The 21,661-nt window shown below is 35.6% G+C and overlaps 1 protein-coding gene across 1 annotated transcript in view; it reads right to left on the bottom strand.

Annotated features, from left to right (window-relative positions):
- LOC141547220 (polyserase-2-like) overlaps positions 1-21,661 on the bottom strand; it is a 262,636-nt gene that overhangs the window by 27,856 nt on the left and 213,119 nt on the right. Inside the window, exon 4 of the mRNA XM_074275668.1 lies at positions 6,010-6,110. Coding sequence (XP_074131769.1) covers positions 6,010-6,049 — 40 coding nt within the window. The 5' untranslated portion in view covers positions 6,050-6,110. The remainder of the gene's footprint in view (positions 1-6,009; positions 6,111-21,661) is intronic.

Below are 21,661 nucleotides of genomic sequence, written 5' to 3'. Positions count from 1 at the left end.
AGTTTTTCATCCGTAATTTCCATAAAAATATCGAGATATATTTACAGTTTGTGAATGTCCCAAATCTGAGGGAAGGTTCATGCATCAGGTGGCAAAATCAGAACCCAAAAGTATTTCAAAGTTATAGAGCCATTAAAGAAATTAATAGGGAAAAAATGAAGTCCTACACATAGTTTCAAAAAAGGAATAGAATTGTGTATATACAGAGAAGTAGATAGGGCAAATGAAGCTATCCAACAGTCAATATGAGAAATACCTGAGTTTTTGATGTGTTATAAAATCAACATGGAATTTAAGGATCTTAAAACATAACATTTACAGATATTAATGGACACATGGTATTCTAGTAAATAAGTTATGGGGCTTGTTACACTTTGTCATCATCATCATCAAAGAAGATATCCATCATACTCCCCTTGAAGGAAGAGAAGGAATAAGCATTTTCTAAGTATTTACTATGTATCCAGCATTGTGGCAAATGTTTTCCAATATTACCTCAAATCATTTCTAGGAAATAGATGCTAATTTTACAGTTAAGGAAATGAGGTCAATGAGAAAAAAAGAGTTTACATCTTTTATTCAGGGTCAGAAAACTAGTAAGCACCTGAAGTCAGATTTGAACCAAAGTTTTCCTAATTCCAAGCTCTCTATTATTCCACCTAACTTCCTTGAAGATCCCCCTGAATTGTCCAGCAATTATCCTTGCATATCTTAAGTCTATTCTTTCTATTTACCAATACCACCAATCTCAGACTTTACTACACCTATCTCAATATTAGTCCATAACTACCTTGATAAGAGGTAGCTAAATAAACTGACAGAATTTCTGATGGATGTGGCTCTTTTCAATAATGAGATGATTCAGACCAGCTCCAGTGATCTTGTGATGAAGAGAGCCATCTATGCCCAGAGAGAGTACTGTGGGAACCATGGGTGGATCACAATATTGCATTTTTACTCTTTTTTGCTTGCATTTTATTTTCTTTCTCAATTTTTTTCTGCTTTGATTTGATTTTTCTTGTGCAGCAAAATAATTGTATAAATATGTATGCATATATTGGTTTTAACATATATTTATACGATATTTAATACATATTGGACTACTTTCCATCTAGGGAAGGAGGTGCAGAAAAGGGAGGAAAAATTGGAACACAAGTTTTGCAAAGATTAATGTCAAAGAATTATCCATGCATATGTTTTGAGAAATAAAAAGCTTTAATAAAATAAAAATAATAATAATAAAAAAACAACTAACAGAACTTTGATTGCATTAACTGAAGTCCAGTTTGCGAAATTGGGGCTATTATTGAGGCAATAATAGTTCCACTGAATTCTGGTTTATCCACTGAATAGCACTTTCAGTTCACACTTTAGGAAGGACAGCGACAATCTGGAGTGTGCCCAAAAAGAAAGTAAGCAGATGGGGAGGGAACTTGAACCAGGCTATAAGAATTAGTTAACAGAATCAGCAATATTGTGTGTGATCTAAAAATCTGTTAGCTTATAACTTCTCTGCAAGTCTGACGCTGATTTTGACTGGAAGAAAATGGAGGGAAAGAATCAGAGGTTCCAGAAACAAAGGGAAGAAACGGGATAGGCATTGCTCAAAGATAATGGCAGGTGAGTTGGGGACAAGCTGACTATAGATGGGAAGGTGAGACTCTCTTTAATATAAGGAGAAAAAAGATTTAGGAGAGACCTCATTTCTTTCTTCAAGTATCCGATGAGTTGCACTACAGAAAAGAATCTACACTCATTTAGCTTATTCCTAGAAGACCAAACTTAAAAGTAATTGATGATAGTCGCAAACAGGTAGCTATTGCATCAGTACTAGGACACAAGCACAGGAGACCTTACAGTTTCAGTAATCAGTGAAAGTCCACAGATCAATGGATTTTCCTCTATTTGTGGTGTTTAGCTGAGATGGGATGACCATTTATTCAAGATGCCAAAGAAGGTGCGCTTTTTCAAATGTGCCTTGGACAAGTTGGCTTCTGTTCAGGGTTCTTTTTCTTTCTTCTTTTCTTTTTGGACAATAGCATAGGAGTAAACACAATATTACATTGTAAATCCTGAAAAGAGAATGATCTCCTCAATAGTGGATTTATTTTCAATTTTCAAGCACTTGCTCACATCTTTCTCCTCTTTCTTAAATTTATCCTTGGCATAGAAATCAATAGTACACAGTTAGCAGGCATTACCTAAACACTGCAGCTCATGTTTTCTTGCAAAGCTTTACAGCATTCGTTATATATCTGATGGTGGGGATGTGTAATCCCTCTATTTCATTTGGAACTAAAGTAACACATTTTCTTTGATAATGTCACCAAAGTCACTGGTAAGTTATGAGTGGGGTTTGATCAAAACTGCTATCTCAGGATCTGAGAGTCTTAAAAATAATAGGTTCCTTGTCTTCCGTTAGCACCCAGTGTGAAGTGAATGCCTCCCATCATAGGGCAGCTTTTTGTCTATACTCTAAGGATAATGTCCTGCAGATATATACAGTGAATTATTTTTAACTCACCTAGGACACCTGCTTTCTGTTAGTTACCTCATTATTACTATATGTTTTTTTTACAGAGTTTAATGGACACATGGTTCCATGCGAGATGTATTATGGGGCTAGATGCATTACACCATCCTCTTATCCCCGTAGGAGACTATCAAACAGGCTGTCAAATGAACTTCCCAATGAAGATTCCTCTGACTTAATAGGCAATTACCCTTGTTGTTGTTGTCAGTAATGTCACCATGACTTGTTCCTAGCTTTCCCAATCACACACTTCATCCATGCCTTCATTATTCCCCCACTCTAATATATCCTAACTAATGATAGAAATAAGAACAATAATTAGCATTTATTCAGAGCTTTATGAGATTTCATTTCATAGAAATGAATCATTCATGCTTTATTAAAAAAGAAAATAAAAAGAAAACAAGAAAAATATTCATGAATGTTTTGAAAATAAAAAGCCTTAATTAAAAAAATGAAAAGTGAAAAAAAGATGAACCGTTCAATGATTTACTAATTGCTTTACATATGTTCACTCATTTTATCCTCACAACAACCATGTAAGATAGATGCTATTATCATCTCCACTTTACAGATGAGGAAAATGAGTCAAAGAGATTAAATGACTTGCCCAGGCTCACATGGCTATAAGTTTCTGAGGACAGATTTGAACTCATGTATTGTTGACTTTAGGACCAGTATTTTTTCACCATACAACCTAGCTCCCCTTATAGCTACCAGTTTAATCTTCCAAATGAACCAATGTGATCGTCATACTAACTGTTCCTGTGAATACTGACTGCATAGAATCATGTTTTCCTCTATCCAAAGTGTTCATTTTTTTTTAAATTTCTAGAATATCCATCACTATGCCATATTTTGCCTGTTAATTTTCTGTACATCTGTCAAAGTTCAGATGGAGGATCTTCCATGAAGTCCTCCTCAATTCCCTTCCCCCCGTTGAAAGTAAACACTTTTTGTCTGTTTTCTCTAGACTTTGCATATATTGTTCATATTTTTATTTGTATGTGAATTAAATTATATCATCCCAATAGATTAAGCTATTAACAGCAGGAATATACCTTTCTCTCTTTTTAATCTTTTTTATTTCCCCTAGTACTTAGCATGTGTTATTGAACAGAAAGTGTATTTAACCAGTTTGTTGGAGAAAAGAATAATAATAACTCAGCATGTTTATATATTACATTCTGTAAAACATTCTTACCCATAACAACCTCCTGGGGTAACTAGTGTAAATATTATAACCATTCTTCCTTTCTTTATAAACTGAGGCTCTGTAAGACTGAGTAACTAATCCAGTATCACATAGTGTCAAAGTGCCAAAGCTGAGGACGAGAGCTACATCTACCTCCAAGCTAAGGATTCTTTCCCATCACAACTCAATGTCTGCCCACCACCAAAAATTGGTCCAGTGAATCCTATCTTATAAAACATTATTTAGTTTAATTCAACTAGCATTTATCAAATGTCTTCTCTCTACTCTTTTTTGTTGTGAGGATACCAAAAGAAAAAAAAAAAAAACTTGAAAATAATCCCTGACTTAAAGGAGCTTATGATAAGCAATAATTCTACTTGATAATTACCAATTTGATTCTACACATAATCAACTCAATTCTTATCTCTTTCAGAAATATATTATAATGATTCATGAGAGCAGAAAATCAAAAATTCTAGGGCTCACAGGGATGAAATTCTATTTCCTCTATGGCTTTTCAAAGTGACATGAGAAATTCTTGTTGGTTAAAGCAAGGGTTGCAGGGATAAGATTAAGAACATAAACAATGGCTTCATACACTAGGCTCTTCTCCAGAGGAAGACTGGTATTCATACCTATAGTCTTCAAACTATTTTAATTATAGTAATTCCTATCAGTAAAATATTGTTGTGTATGCACCCCCAATATGTTCATATTTATGTATGTATTAAATACATATGTATAACTGTGATGATTGTTTACATAATAAAACATATAAAAGGTAAAATGTTAAAAGATGTGCTGAAATGAAATTTTAATTCAATTTATAGAGTAGAGGAGTGGCTTGGTTTTATATACATATTTGAATATATATATATATATATATGCATATGCCTTTCATAACAATTTTCAAAATGATTTGGAGTGAGATAAGATTTGAACTAGGAAAATCAACTTAGAACCCACTGCAATAGTCTAAACAAGAAGTGAGGACTTGTAGCATATGAGAAGGGGAAAGGGAAAAGATACAAAATCTTTTGCAAGAGATAGAAACAGCAAGATTTCACAACCTTTTAATATGTCATAATGTAAAAGAAAGAAAGAAAATCAGAGGCAGGAAGGGTGAAGAATCAGAGATGAAAATGAGGTTTTGAGCCTGAGATATGGAAGGATGCTGTAAACTTAAAGAGAAATAGGGAAAGTAAGAAGAAAAGTAAATAAAGAGGAATGTAATATGATGAGAACAATATCCATCCAACCCTGCTTAGCCTCTGTGATTTACTCTGTTTCATTGAAAATGAAGACAGGGAAGGTGGAATTTTTATTCCTTGGTCCCTTCCAAGTGGAGCTTAATGGACAGATGCCTATCCTGTCAGAAAATGATCTACTACATTGGGGAATTCTCCCAGAGGGGATATGTGGGGCAGCACAAATTGTGGTACCTAGTAGCATCCAAAAATAAATCTGTGCATGTACTATTGTGTGTAATCTAAAATTGGTAAGGTTATAACCATCCTGCAAGTCTGAGGCTGATTTTGACTGGGGGGAAAGTGGAGAGAAAGAATCTGAGGTTCCAGAGACAAAGGGAAGAAATGGGATAGGGACTGCTAAAAGGTAATGGTAAGTGAGTTGGAAACACATTGGCTATAGATGAGAAGGTGAGATTTGAGACATCCTGTATAATTGATCACATCCCTTGAGTCTTAACCACCATTTTGTTGATTGCCAATCTATAAAATAGAGCCCCTCCAAGTAATACTATTCTATGCATATATAGATGATGACAGATAAAAAAGATCAAGTACATTCACTCCAGTCCTCAATACAAATCAGAAAGATTTAAGGAAGTAGTTTGCTACTTGAAAAAGAATGAATGAAAAGAAGTTTAATAAACACTATTTCAAACACAATTTATCATGAAATGACTAGAAATAGCATGTAAACCAATATAATTACTAAAGAGATTAACAAGAACACATTAACGTTTGAGAGGTAGCAAATTAAAATGACAGAATACAGGCAAGAATTAAATTATAAGAGAAATAAAAAAAAACTAAATTAAAAAAGGTTATGGCTATTATGATGCTCAAAATTCATATTACTCCAAATCTTCTTTTCCTGGGGAGTTATATAATATTTTCATTGTAAACCATAAATGAAAAATCATTAAAAAAAAAAACTCTTTGGACAGAGAATATAGCTAGCCTCTAGCTTCCATCCTCCATTGTTGTACAGTTACAATTTATAGCAAGACATCCCTCATGAGTATCACAGTGCTTACCCGGAAGGCAGAAAACCAGGGTTCCAGTTTTAAGTTCCATCACTTTCTTACTATATGACTCTAGGCCATCACTTGATTTCCCCAAATCTCAGTTGTCTCATCTATAAAAAGGAACAAAAATGTTTGCACTATTGGTCTCTTAGGTTTTAGTAGGAATTAAAGTATTTTATAAATATTAAAACATAATAGTCATTCCTATAAGTCAAAATGGACGTACAATGCTTCCCCCAGACATTATATTTTTATCCTCATTGTTTGCTTTCCTGTTTAGGTGACTGGTGCTATCATTCTTGTCTCTTTGTAAAAAGACAACCCCTTCTCTTTAACCTCTGTGTACTGGAAGAGACTCCTTGGGAGCTGGCTGCTGCTTCAAGAGCTCTAGCCTGGCTGGCATTTTTCCTCTGCCTCCCTGGATGGAGCTTCCTTAATGCACTTCTTGTAAAAGACATTCTGAGCACCAGAGGCACACTTCATCTGCCCAAGGCTTTGGCACCTCAATAGTCCCTTTTTTTAGGTCATATCTCTTAAATTTATAACTTTCAAGTTTTCTCCTAACCCAATATGCTTATAGCCAATAAGACTAGATTTATATCTACATGTGAAATGAGATGTGAATCACAATACCTAGGACACAGATAATAGGTACTTTAAAAATGCTCATTGACTCAGCATCTTCCAGGTCTTTAAATGACCGAACATGTAAGATTTCCAGCTTCTGGATCTTATTTACTCCAGAATACTTTCATTTCTAGTCCTTTTAAGTCTCCCATTTACACAACTATTGCTTCAGCCTTGCTTTCTCTTAGAATTTGTACCAGCTTTAAGATCGCAGATTCAGTGCTCAGGGTTTTGGACCATAACCTTGTCGCCATCCACTTCCTACTCTTAGTGTCAGGCGCCTATGACCAATTCAACAAATGAAGCTCCTGTCTGGGCTTCTTGCTTCACTTAATTCTTCTTTTACTAGAAAGTAAAAATGGGAGACAAGACTGCTTGAGTTTGAGGTTTGTTTATGAACCCCCAAATGCTGGAGAACTAACAATCAGTTCTCCAGAACACTGGGTTCTACACTTTAACACGACGTTGTTTAACATCAATTATTGCTGATCTCACAACTATACCTTTTTTCTTTTTTCTTTTTTCTTTTTTTTTTTTAATTCAGGAGCAATACATCCCTTAACTGCTTTGTAAAATTCATATTAAACAATAAGGAATACAATCACAAGTTGATATTCAGAACCCCAACTTAAGAGCATTAATAAGTTGACCCTTTTGCCAAAATTAAATTTGCATTTATCTCACTGATGCCTTGGTTCATGTATTCATGGGTAAGGCCTAAAATCAAGTAAGAAACATTAGATAAAGAAATGAGTAGAGAGCATGTAGCCATAGAGAAGTAAATCTGAAGAACAAGCAATCATTTCATTGCAACTTCCCATAGTCCTTCGCAGCAGTAGTTATAATCAGTCTCTAACTCAAGATTATTGTTTGAGGTAACAATGGCTGATAAGCCTGCCAATGTACTCCAATTCTCTTCACCTTATGGTTTGTCCTTTTTACCCATTCTTGGGCAGGAATGAAAAGATTGACTCCATTGCTACTAGTCAGTTATTGGGGAGTAAGCATTTCTGTATTCATAATATGTTCCAGGTACATGCTGAACTTGGAATCAAGAGGACCTGGGTTTAAATCCAGATTGAGGCAGTAGGAGTATGAACTTGGATATATATATGCTTTCATTTCTTTTACATATATAAAATGAGGGTTAGCACTAGAATCTCAGGGAGTCTACTTTTTTTATGTGTCACAGATTCCTTTGGCCATCTGGAGAAATCTGCAGACATTTTCTCAGAATAACATTGTAAAATGTATAAAGCACATACGATTATGAAGAAATCAACTCTAAGTTGATTAAATTTATAGATTTACTATCATATAACTTGCCTACTCAATGGATGGGAGAGGGGCAGGAGGGAGAAAATTTGGAACTCAAAATTTTTAAAAGTTGAGAAATATATAATGAAATAAATTAAGAAGAGTAAATTTTAAAAAAGTTACTAGATCCCAGGTTTAATTAAATCCTAATGAGCTAAATTTTAACATTATGTCCAGCTCTATTCATATGATACTATCAAACCTCCCACTTTAGACATGAAAAGACTGAGTCCCAGAGCAATTAAGTGATTTACATGAAATAATATATACAATAAATACATTATATAATCCTATACAATATGTTACTAACACATTCCTGGGCATATAAATGCCAGTCCCCTTCTCTTTTCTTCCTCTCACATAATCTGTTAAGACACAAAGCCTAGATTCCATATCAAGGTTTATGGGTCTCCATTCACCATTATTATCAAAATTCATCTCAACACTTGAATCAGATGTTGGTAAGTAGTGTGTGTGTGTGTGTGTGTGTGTGTGTGTGTGTGTGTGTGTGTGTGTGTGTGTGTGTGTATGTTTTCATAGAGCTTGCACTATTGATGGCAAGAAAACACTGCCATCATGGCAACAAATAATTTTCTTCTCTGGCTCCTGTGATACTTTTTTCTATATACAGTAAGCTGGTTTACTCCATATATTATTGAAAAGATCCATTTATAAGGACTCACTTATTGTTTTTAACTTGATACATCATACTGTTAGTCATCTCCTTATTCCACTTAAAAACACATGCCTAAGCTAAAGATTAATCAATCACTAAAGCAAGATAAAAAAGTTAGTCACGAGACAGAATTGGAAAGATGTGTGTGGGGAGAGAGATTAAATGAACACACATTTAGAGTACACAGTGTGGTCATTTTAATTTATTAACCTAAGCTGTTTATGGGCCACACACCGCCATAGTTCTGCTTTCCTGACTGTTCTATTATACTACTCTGTCTTTTCTACTTAAAACCCAAATACTAGAAGAAAATGTATTAGTAACAATAGGGGAAATATATATTGACATCATCTTTCCTTTAAGACTACTATCCAACCAATAAGTGTAAACAAGCCAAGAGCTTTCCAATACAAGAGGACATCCATACTGCGATGCTGCTGCATTATTGATTTTAGGAAAAGCTATATGGCTTAAGAATGACTTCCAATTGCCTTAACCCTCAAATTTGGTGGATGCCAACTCAGGAACATTTCCCACTTGGGCCATTTGTAATAACCTAATTGAGTATAAAATTGTTTATTAAAATTATTTTTATTTCTCAATTTTCCCCCTCCTAAGGGACAGCCTTTTAAAAAAGCAAAAACAAAGCATAATAATAACCACCATTTCACAAACTAAACAATCTCCCAAGTCAGACATTATAAGCAATTTTCTCCATACATAATTCCTTACTTTGATAAAAGAGGGAGAGAAATCCATTTTCATTTCTCTTATTTGAATCAAAGATTAATAATAATTTCACATCATTCATATTCATTTTTCCTGCTGTTCTTCCTATTTCTATTTTTCTAGTTGCCTAGAATGCTCTTCTCTCAGTTGCTCATTCTTTACTTTACATGTAAATTTATCCATTTTCTCTGTATTCTTCATATTTCAAACCTGTATTAGAAAATGATAGGTTTTTCTACTTAAATTTCTAGAAAAGGCCTCAGAGAAAAGCTGTTACTAAAAATATCTCCTTCAAAGTTTATGAAATTATACTTGTTATCATAGAAGCTTTTTCTCACAATTCCCGTATTATACATGATGAATTAATTTTTTCCATGCTTTGGAATTATGCTATTATCTCCCAACAAATGAGAAAATAAAGGCCCACCCATTGTCCACAGGGCAACTAGCAACATAATTCTGGACTAAGTTAATTTTCTTTGTATGTGAAATCATCTAAGGGACATGCCCGATGTTATACAAGTAGTGGGAGGCAGAGCTTGTACTTCAACTTTGATAAAATAATTACAAGATTTTTCCACACCTTTTCACATTTTCTTGACTTTGTATATTTGTATATATATAAAGTCAAGAAAAACCTCATCAAAACTAAAAGAAATAATCTTAACAAATGTATAGCCGAAATGATCCATTCATATCTGTGATGCTCTAAAACAATAAGAAAAAGGATTTTGATACTTTCAGGAAATTGTCTATTGAGGACTCGTTGAAAAACATACATATGAATCACATAGTATGAAATGGTATAGTGACAATGATAGATAGAATAACTCAAGTGACAAAATTACATCTTTCAAAGCACAAAAGTAATATCCTCCTTAGATGTTTCTCATGAGCCAAGTTTCCAAATGTGAAAAGAAAGATCATTGAGTAGGAACATGGAAATTATAAACACAAATCTAAAACATTGTAACAAGATGCTTCCTAAAGATAAATTGTTATTGTTAGGATTACTAGGTGAGAACTCAGGTTGTCTGGACAATTACAAGGTGAGAACTCAGGTTGACTTGACAGTTCTCTGGCTCAGACTTGTAAAGGGAGTTTACACCTTAGGAATCCTAGAAGGAGCAAGCTCATTGGTTCTTCCCAGAAGCCCTTGCATTATCCCATGCCCATTTTCTGGGAGGATAAAAGAGGACACCACTCCAGAGATAAGAGAGGTCTCTGCATTACATCAGGCCTGACGGGGCTCTCTGCAGGAAGGGAAGTCATTTCTCTGGACAAGAGTTAACAGCAACTGCCTGGAGACAAAGGTTCCCTACAGGAAGAAGAATCTGTCTGAGAGATTTGAGTAGATACAGCAGATCTCTTCCCAGAGAGCGATCCGCAGCTTCTGGAGACGACAGCTCGCTACATGTTATATATTTTGTCACTGTCTTTTTAAGAATAGTTCCCTCTATATATGAAAGAAAAACAAATCCATGATAATTTTATCTTTATGTGAATTTATTTTGATCATTTATCACACTCTGAATCTTGAAATGCAAGGTAGACCTTTATTACACAATTCAGATATTTAATACATTTGAAAATCTATCAGATTGAGAAGTTTCGCTCAACTATACTTCATATTGAAATAAATTCTGGATTCCAAATAAAATTGAACTCCAGTTCCCCGAAGATTATGAAATAGCTTTTACAAATATTTGTACTAAAACTTATGCAATTTAATAAAATTATTAAATTTAAGTAAGTTATATTTAATAAAATATTAAGTACATACTTGCTTAACCTGAAAAGTAACAGGTTATTTTAAATTAAGAAATACTGGTCAGAAAATCATTTTATCTTTGTGCTTTGTTTAGTCCATTGCAATATAATTTTAAATTAAGCCTTATATACTTTTGATACTTCATTAAAAATTAATTAAAGGTATACCATGTAGATGTTTTCACCTTAATATAACTTGTAAATAAGCACACTATCAAAACTTACTTTAACAAAAAAAAAAAAAAAAAAAGAAAGAAAAGAAAAGAAAAGAAAGCCATTATCAACCAGAGGTGTTATAACTAGAACAGTTCCAAAATGGCATGATTAAAATTTTGCTGATTTAATGGTAGCCTTTAATTTAGCATCTTTATTCCACCAGTAAGGAATTCTCTTATGTCATGAGTTGCTATTTATGTTCTCTTTTGAAATTATTTTTTCATTAATCACTAAGAATTCTGTTAAGAGCAATATTCAAATCTGCTTATGTAGAAATCATTTATATTAGATCTGGATAGGCTGGAAGGGAAGTTGGTGGACAGAAATAACATCAAAAGAAAACTAAATATGTAGCATCCTTAAAAATTAAAACCATGAAATAATGAAAAATTAAATGAGCCGAACCAAGACAACATTGTAGATGTAGATTTGAATGACTCAGTCATTGTGAGTATTATCAGTACATACATCAACTATAAGTGATCTATGAAGGAAAATGTTACCCATATCTAGAGAAATAGAAATATTAAAATATAGAATGGTTTTATACACACACATACACAAACACACACACACATTTACATCTAATCTAGCATTCTCTAAGATGAGGTAGGAAGGGCAGGAGTAAAAAATTAAAAATGCCCATGAGAAACAAATGAAAGCACAGAAAGGCAGGGTAGCTTTGAAAACAATGTATAGCATTTATTATGTATTTTTTCAAAAAAAGTAAACTGTGAAATGAAAATTCATGATTTTCTATTGAATTTTTTTTATGTTGTGCTATGTACATATAAATATACATTTTGTGGTTTTTATATTTAATTTCAAAAGAAATAAAACAATTTCACTCAAAAATTAAACAATCTTTGCAGTCAATTCCTTTTTTATTTTTTTAATCAGTCAACTATTTACTAAACACTTAAGTTCCAGACCCTGTGAGAATACTGGGTGAATATAAAGTAAATAAGAGTAGAAATGGAATTAGGGTATCAACACATGTTTAGGGGTGCACTAGGTCTGAAGAAAGTGGTCTGGCATCCTTCTACTGACAGTTCTGTCCCCCTCAAAGTCTGAGGGAGAAGTCAGAGACAAGTGAATTCCCGAATGTAAAAGAAGCCTGAAAGAGCTTGGAAATCTGCCATCTGGAGCATGTGTCATCAAAGAAACAATCAGAAAATGAACAATAGAGGACATATGGAAAAAAAGCACAAACCAAAGTATATTAAATCAGTGAAGATCTCAGGAGGAAAAAAAAAAAAAGTTATCATGAACAGATAGATCAAACAGAAAAGCCAAGACTACTAAATGACAGGACACATCTCTAAACATTTTTGCAAGACAGAGGAAATTGAACCCATACCTGATGAGACAGAGAACCATATGGATTTCCAAAATGACATGCAACTTTGACAGAATATTCTCAAATGATTCAAGAGAGAAATAATCTTCTTAAACGAAGGTAAAAAGGATCAAACGGCAGACTTTGTGGCCTGCAGAGCACATAAAATAAGCAGGGTTTTTTTTAGATTAAAAAACAGATAACTACTTAAATTCACTTCCATAATGATCAGTCTCCTCAAAGAAGGAAAAGAGATAAGTAATTGGGACTTCAAATATATGCAAGAGAAGAACAATCTGAAAAAAGAGAAGCAAAATGAAGTTACATGAAAAGAACATATGTTCTTTGTACAAGCAGAACGCACTGACCTACTTACTAGACAGGATGATGGGAAGTAACTAAAAGATCATAGACCTTCGGAAATAACACAAGCTAAAAAATATGGATTTCAAGATATGGAGGATGTTAACTGAGCTAAGAAGAGTAAATGAACAGATGGAAACTATGGGAACTCTTCAGCCTGGACTTCCATCTCCTACTCAGTTGCCAAGAGGATGACCTCTTTGGGTTATAGACATTAAGGATTGTTTCTATTCTATCCCTCTAGATAAGGAGGATATGAAAAGATTTGCTTTTTCAATGCCTAGTGTTAATTTGGCTGAGCCTTATAAAAGATATGAATGGACAGTTTTGCCACAAGGAATGCAAAACAGCCCTACTATGTGCCAAATTTATGTTGCTGCTGCTTTTGCTCCAATAAAAAAGCATTTCCAAAAGTAATATTGTTACATTACATGGATGATATTATGGGATGTGCACCTGAGGAACAAATGTTAGAAACATGTCTACAAAAGACCATGGAAACACTAAAGTACTACAAACTGCATATAGCTACAGAAGAAAATTCAAAGACATGCTCTTTTTCAACATTTAGGATATGAAGTATATCCTAAGACACTCACAGTACAAAAGCTTTCTTTAAGAACAGAGAAGTTGAACACCTTAAATGATTTCCAAAAATTAATAGGAGATATCCAATGGATGCGTCCAGTGTTAGGCTTAACTACCAATCAACTGCAACCTCTATATGACATTTTAAGGGGAGACAGTGCTTTAAATTCACCACGCCAGCTTACAAAAGAAGCACAAGAGGCTTTGAGAGAAGTTGAACTGGCTTTATCCAATGTAATTGAGTCACTCAAAAACCCTTGGAAATATCAATTTTTGCTACAAAAGAGGCACCCACAGCAGTCCTTCATCAAGGAGATAGTGTGATTGAGTGGGTGAACCTCCCAGCACAACCAGAACAAAGCCTTACTCCTTACCCAGTGCTTGTAGCTAGGATTTTATTAAAGGCTATTAAGAGAGTAATACAATTATCTGGAATAAGTCCTGAAAAAATATACACATTCTATACTAACGCACAAATTAATGTATGCTGTGAGACCATCCCAGAATGGCAAATTTTATTGGCCACCGCTCCAAATTTTGCACATGGATCTACATTAAAAATAACCCAGCTACTACATAATTGGCTATGGATTTTTGAAGAAAAGGTTTCTAAGGTTCCTCATAAAGGACCAACAATCTTTACAGGTGCCTCCAAAGAAAATATTTGTGCTGTATACTCTCATGATTTAACCATAAAGAGAGTAGTCAGGACTCCTTTTCAGTCCACTCAACATAATGAATTATTTGCTATCATGCTAGCTCTTATTACCCAGGAGATGTAAATATAATTACTAATTCAGCCTATTCAGTAGGTGTAGTACAAAGAATTGCCACAGCCCAAATAAAATTTGCAGCCTCCAATATTTATCAGCTCTTTAAGGAACTTCAAGAGCAAATGAGAAAACATCCAGGCAAGATTTATATCTTTCATGTCCACTCACATAGTGGACTTCCAGGTTCTATTTTTGATGGAAATTCAAAGGCAGTTAGCCTTCTAACCATATTAACCAGAAGTCCTTTATTTCAGTAAGCACAAGAATCTCATTCTAAATATCATCAGGCTGCTCGAGCTTTACGTTTACAATTTGGAAAAACAAGAGAGGAAGCTAGGAGCATAGTAAAAAGCTGTAAAGCTTGTCTTCCTTTCCACGCTCCTACACTCCCTCCAGGGAAGAATCCTCGTGGCTTGACACCCAATGAAATCTGGCAAATGGATGTGACCCATTATAAATCTTTTGGTTGTCTGTCTTTCATCCACATGGTAGTAGATACCTTTTCAGGATTCACTTTTGCAGTGCCAACAGCAAAAGAGACAGCCCGAGTGGTCACTGAATTCCTTATCCAAGCATTTGCAATTATGGGTGTGCCACAAGAAATAAAAACAGATAATGGACCTGCATATAGTTCTAAACATTTTGCACACTTCTGTGCGCAGTATAAGGTATTATACTTTATTGGAATACCTTTTAATCCACAAGGTCAGGCAATAGTAGAGAGAAGAAACAGAGACATTAAGACACTCCTCCAAAAACAAAAGAAAGGGGGAGCCACAGGTAGCCCTATGGAACTTCTAAATTTAGTTCTCTATACCACTAATTTTCTAATTTTTGACAACGATGCACTGGCTTCGGCAGACAGGTTTTATAACCCACCAGAAGGGCAGTGTCCAGTGCGAGCAGCTCCACTGTCCTTAGATAATCGCCAAGTGATGTGGAGAGACCCAGAAAGTGGTAAATGGAAGGGACCAGATAGGTTAACTGCCTGGGGGAGAGGGTTTGCTTGTATTTCTTCAGATGGAGAAGGAATCAGATGGGTGCCAATGAGTCGTATTCGCCTTGTCCATTGGAGAGAGACAGAAAAAGAGAAAGACCTCAAAACAAAGGAGAAAATCTAAGAAACATCTGGCACTGAAAGAGCATGGCTAATAAGAAGACTGTTAAAGAACTTTAAAAACTAGCAGGAATCATTGGATTTCCTAACACAAGATGAGACTAATGGACAATGGACTTATGGACATTTACAAATTCTCAATTTATGATTATTTGATCATGCTATTTGTTACATACTTCTAGCATGTGTTATGTTACTATGTGTTTATGTAATCTATGTAATTATGTGTAATGCCTCCCATATTGATGGATTTATGTCTCAAGGTTATGACCACCCTATGTTCTAAATCAAAAGAAAGGGGGAGATGTTAGGTTCTTACTAAGTGCTAGTGAGATAATGAGATATTAGGTTCTTACTAAGTGCTAAGTCGGTACTTGACAATTCTCTAGTTCCGGCCTTTCCTGGGGAAGAGCTTGCATGCTTAGGAGGAGCAAGTTCATTGGTTGAAGTGGTTCTTCCTAGAAGCCCTTGCATTATCCCACGCCCATTCTCTGGGAGGATAAAGAGGGCAGCTCTGGAGGAAAAAGGGAGTCTCTGCTCTAGACCAGACTTGAGGCAGCTCTCTGCAAGAAGGGAAATCACTTCTCTGGACGAGAGTTAACGGCAACTGTCTAGAGACAATGGTTCTCTACAGGAAGAAGAATCTGTCTGAGAGATTTGAGTTGACACAGCAGATCTCCTCCCAGAGAGCGATCGGCAGCTTCTGGAAACAACAGCAGGTTACAAAGATACAGCAATAATAAGTCATTTTGTGGTACTTAGGTGGCAAAGTAGATGGAGCACTGGTTCTGAAAGTGAGGAAGACTCAGGTCTTACTAGCAAGTTTCTTTTAAATATATATATATATTTTTTTCCTTTTGCAAGGCAATAGGGGTTAAGTGACTTGTCTAGGATCACACAGCTTCTAAGTGTTGAGTGTCTGAGGCTTAATTTGAATTCAAGCTCTCCTGATGCCATTGTTTTATGTATTGTAACGCCACCTAGCTGCCTCACCTGAGTAAGTTTCTTAAGCTTTATTTGCCTCAGTTTCCTCATCTGTAAAAATACAGATAGTAGGCCCTCCCCCTCTCCCAAGATTTTCATGGGGATAAAATGAAATAACCATTGTTAAGTACTTAGCACGGTACCTGGCATATAATAAATGCTGTGTAAGTGTTACATACTATTATTATCATCCTCATCTTTCTCATTCTTCTTATCATTATTCTTCTTGTCCCTTTTTGCTAGCTCAGACATAGTATTTTCTCTAAAATTAGGCTTTCAAGTACCTCTCATCCATTGTTTGTATACTATTCATTCCATTTTAAAACATGATTATTAATTACAGCATGATTAATTACAGTATTTCTTATAATCAATTATAGCATCCAATGTCCTTCAGAAAGAACTCATCCCTAAGTGATAAGGAGGAAATAAATACCTAAACCCCTTATTCTGCTATACAAGGACCTCTACAGTTGGAATCCATTTCAACCTTTTTTTGTTTTGCACTGTCAAAACTTGAGTATTTAGTGGGGCATGTTGGAAAGAGATTTAACCTCAGAGGATCTCTGAGAGTCACCCCTCATACCCAATCCCTTAAGTAATCTTGACCAAATCATCTAACCATTCCAGCTTTCACATTTTCCGTATTTATGAAATAAGAGGGTTTGTATAGATGATCTAATTAAAGCCACTTATTGATCTAATTTTTAATCTATGAGGTACATCCTTGCTTCAGAATACAATAGAATATACTGCCATGAAATGCTGTTGCCTCTTCTTTGAGTTTTACTGGTCATATGAGAACTAATTTAATGACAAATCTTCCATGAAAACTATTTGTATTTTTTTCCTATGTTTTTTATCCATCATACTCATCTATCCAGTATCTTAGATTGGTAATTATAGTGCTTTTGTATATTCCTTTTCTTCCCACCAAGATCCTTATGGTTAGAGACCATTTTAACACTTTTTAAAAAATCCTTATCATTTTGTGTCCAACACTCAGTAAACATTCAATCATTTTTTGAAAGCAATAATAATGTCTGAACTATGAATATCTGAACTATTAATCAGGTCCTTTGACAATTCATGATTCAAGATTAACATATTGAATAGAAGCCATTTCCAAATGTTTACCTTTCTCAGTCCTTGTCACATTCCTCAGCCTTCATGTTTAAAAGCAAAAAATAAAAAATAAACTATGAGACATATCTCCCCCTACCACATTCCTGCCACACTCCCCACTAGTTTCTTATTAGCATGGAAATAGAGCCTGAATTTAGAAAGGTCTAGGTCACCCACTGCATCCTGGGCCCATCACTAGTCATTTGGCCTTAGGTTTTCTGACTAGAGCAGAGGAAGGGCGATACCTTAGCACAGATCTGCCTCCCTTAAATCCAATTCACTAGCAAATCAAGACATCACTCTAATAATGTCATCTGTATTCCTTGAGATTGAAAGATCAACAATAAGGGAATGGACCTCTTTTTGACATGTTCACATCCACAACCTGAGAAAACAAAGACATATTAATTTCCACAATGAAAAACAGAACAACAACTTCAGCCTGGCTTCCATGATTTTTCAAAGTCCTTTTACTTTTACCAGAACCTTTCTCCTTTTCAAAAAAGATAGATTTACATTTCTTGAGATAGATTTACATTTCTTGAGATCTGCCCAGATGTTCTTAAAGGACTGTATTTTTGTGACAGGGATCCAAAGGACTGTTCTAGAGGTACAAAAAAATGACATGTCTTTTCTGATCTACCTTATTTCCTTAATATCTAGTGCAGAGCCTAGTGTGCATTAGCAGGTGCTTAATAAATGCATGTTGATTGATCAATCAACCTTTACTGGAAGAACTTCTGAATGACCTTTGCCAAACTCCTCCTATCTACCCCCTCTCACCCAGTACCAAACACTAGCAACCTCATACAGGCCTCTGCAAAGTAGATTCTCATATCAAAACGCCACAATCCCTTCAGCTATCTGATAAAAATTTAATCTTTCTGCCCTTCTTTTTATAAACCTCACCAAGGCCGATGCCTCGACAGCATCTTACTTAGTTTTTTCTCTGCTTCTACATCTTGCTTACTTTTATCCCTTATCTTCATTCTCCATTTTCTCAAGTTTTCTTCAAATCCCTCTTTTCTCCCTTCCCTTCTCCCTTCCCCCAAACATTTCACTACATTCAGATGTATTTCATCAAGTTTTGCATCTTCCTAGTAATTTTTCTAGACATATTGCATTATTCCAACCTACCCTTTGTCTTCTTTAAATGTTCTTGTCCCTTATCATCCAATCCCCTCAATGTCATCAGCACTTGCGCTTCGCTTGTCTTGATTATTTGATCTCCGTTGACAGAAAGGATGAGCTGCTATTTATTAGATTTACTCGGTAGGCCCTGTAGTTGCTAGGTGATACCTCCCAGCCCCTGGCATAAATACTTAATAATCTTAAGATTAAATTTTTCTTGTTACTTTTCCATTAAACAGTGAAAGGCACCTGGACTAGGGCGATTTAAAGTGCATTATAACACTCCTTGGATTAAAGGACCATTCTGATTGGCCCACAGATTAATGTAAAAGGATAGATTAATTTATGTGAATTACTGAGTTCAGCTGAAACGGCTGCTCGGTATTTGAAACTGCCAACATCATCATATTCCAGCATACAGATGTATGTTTTCCTAAGAATGAAGATATCCAAAAAAGAAACTAATAAGGCATATCTAAGTGGGGTGTTTGGTAATCATGAGATAACGCTCCAGAGGGATTAGAAGCAAGAGGCTGCATTTCGGACGAAATATTAGCCCACGAAACCCCTTCCATCTTGTCACACCTAATGGCATAATTCCTATCCAATTAAAAGTGACTTTCTGGTGAGGTTTGCAACTTAGGAGGAATTTTTTTTTTTTTTTCCCATTTGTAAACTCCTATGGAACAGAGTTCATGCTGATAGCATAACACAGAAAGATGGAGGTTATAAAAATCACAGAACTGTTTTTATAGCCGAAGGAGTTTGGGAGATCATTGGGTCCAAAAAGCAGCCCTGAATTTAGATTTGGAAGAGGGAGGCTCAGATCACAGCTCTAAGAATAAATAACTTCTGAGATCTCCTCCAGCTTTAAATCTATGGCCTACAATTCCATTAAGAGATAAGTAAACTAAAGTCTAGAGAGATTCAATGGTTTTAGTTACAAGTCACATAGGTGGCTGAAACTCGAACCCCATTCTCCTGACTTAGGGTCAAGTAATGCTGTTTTATTCTAATCTATTTTTCCAGTACCAATAAATTAATCTTCAGAAGGATCGACAGCCTTAGAACTCCACCACACCTAATTCTTTCAGGTAGGAGATCAAGATGTCCTTATAGGTCTACTCCATGATGTTTCTGCATCTTTCCAAATAAATCTGAAATGTCTGATTTTTGTTCATAGAAAGATTAAACTAGAGAAAGGCCGAGATCAGGGACTGGATGTGCAGGAAGCAGAAAAAAGAGGCCCATTTCTTGTGCCAAGCTGGAAAAAAAAAAAGAAAGAAAGAAGAGATATTGATCATTGAGCGATTTTTAACGTGGAAAGGTCACACCAGCAGTGCTCAGGCAGCTGTGTTGTATGTCGCTGATTTGGAGGGCCAGCCAGAGTGTGCCAGACCTGTCCATTCTTTGTCATAACCCTACAACGTATCTGTGACTCAGAGAGATCCAGGAACCAGAAATCCAATTTCTGAATAACCCTGAGCTCCTCTTCATTTGCTTCACAGTCCATGTGGCCCACAGATACTCTGTTGGATCAGGGTGCTTTTTTTTTCCTTCTTTTTTGTAACCTTTCCTGTGCAGGAATCCAAAGGTAACAGATGTCTGCTTGTTCATCATCTATCGGTAATCAGTATTTCTTCTCATCTTGACTTCATCTCCTGCACCCTGCTGACTTCTCTTTGTCTCTAAATAGTCATTAATGAAAAGAAATCATTTGCCAAGCTAGTCATTAAAGCAGCTGTGCCAAATAAGCCTGACCCCTGGTCCTAGTGCCTCAAAGAAATGAGACCTGTTTTAAAGGAAATCATGAACAGCTGTGAGAAATCCAGTCTTAATTAATGCAGAATTGATGGCACCCAACTTCCATACACTCAGGATGCAGAGTAGCGACCCTCCATCCCACCGGGTACATCTTTTCAAAAGTATAATGCACATGAGGAAAGCTAACAACATGGCCCTTCTACTTTTAATTGTGAAACTGGCCCTGGAGGAGATTGACTTATAAAGATAGTATGCGGTCTCTGAATCAAAAACTGGGAGACCAGGTCTGGTAGAAAATATCCCCTTTGTAGAGCCTTGTTAATAAATGTTGTTATTGATGTCTTTTCCTTTTCTTGAAATCAAGATGGTTCCAGGCAATCTGCTAGTTTTGTCATCCTGTCTTTACGATGAGGAAAGGTAAGGATAAGAAATCCGTTCAAATAAGATGCATGCCTGCTGGCAAACTAGGAAAAGGAGGTTTTAGATGCTGTGCAAGTTAAAGAAAATCCTATTTATCATCCTTCTCTTCTCAAGCCCCAAAGAGACACTGGGGCTGGGAGGAAGAATAAGCATTACAGCAATGGGGACAGGGAGAGAGTGTGGTGGTGTTGGAAATGGAGCCTCCTGAGAGGAAAGGAAGGGAATTCTAAATTAACTTTGGAAACTTCGATTAGTCTGCTCCCAGCCTTGCTTAGTCAGAGTTGGAAGGGTGAGAAGATAGGGCACGCTTGGATGTACCAGCTTACTCCCAAAGTGCACTGTGCATGAATGTGAGCTCCCGAAAAACAAAGAATACTTCATTTTGGGATTCTGACTGTTGTTGGGTTAGTCATTAGTGTCGCAATCAGTGAAGGCTGAATTAAATCAAATTCCAAATACAGAGGCATAATGTGCACACACTGAAGTGTACACGCATGTTCAGAGGATGTAGGTGGGACACATGTCTGAAATAAATACCATAAAACATATCTCATAGATATATGTGTTCCCCATGGAAAATAAAAATAAAAGGAAAACCTGACCATTAATTTGGCTTAAATGTCTTGGGGGAAGAGCAAAATAGTGGCAAGAGGTAGTCTTTGTGGCTCTGCAAGAGAACAGAGATTGTAGTATTCTGGAGGAATGGGGAGGTGGGAAAAATC

The sequence above is a fragment of the Sminthopsis crassicaudata genome, chromosome 6 (assembly GCF_048593235.1).
Source record: "Sminthopsis crassicaudata isolate SCR6 chromosome 6, ASM4859323v1, whole genome shotgun sequence".
Classification (NCBI taxonomy): domain Eukaryota; kingdom Metazoa; phylum Chordata; class Mammalia; order Dasyuromorphia; family Dasyuridae; genus Sminthopsis; species Sminthopsis crassicaudata.
The sequence above is the reverse complement of the archived record's forward strand: the minus strand, read 5'-3'. Positions and strand labels throughout refer to the sequence as shown.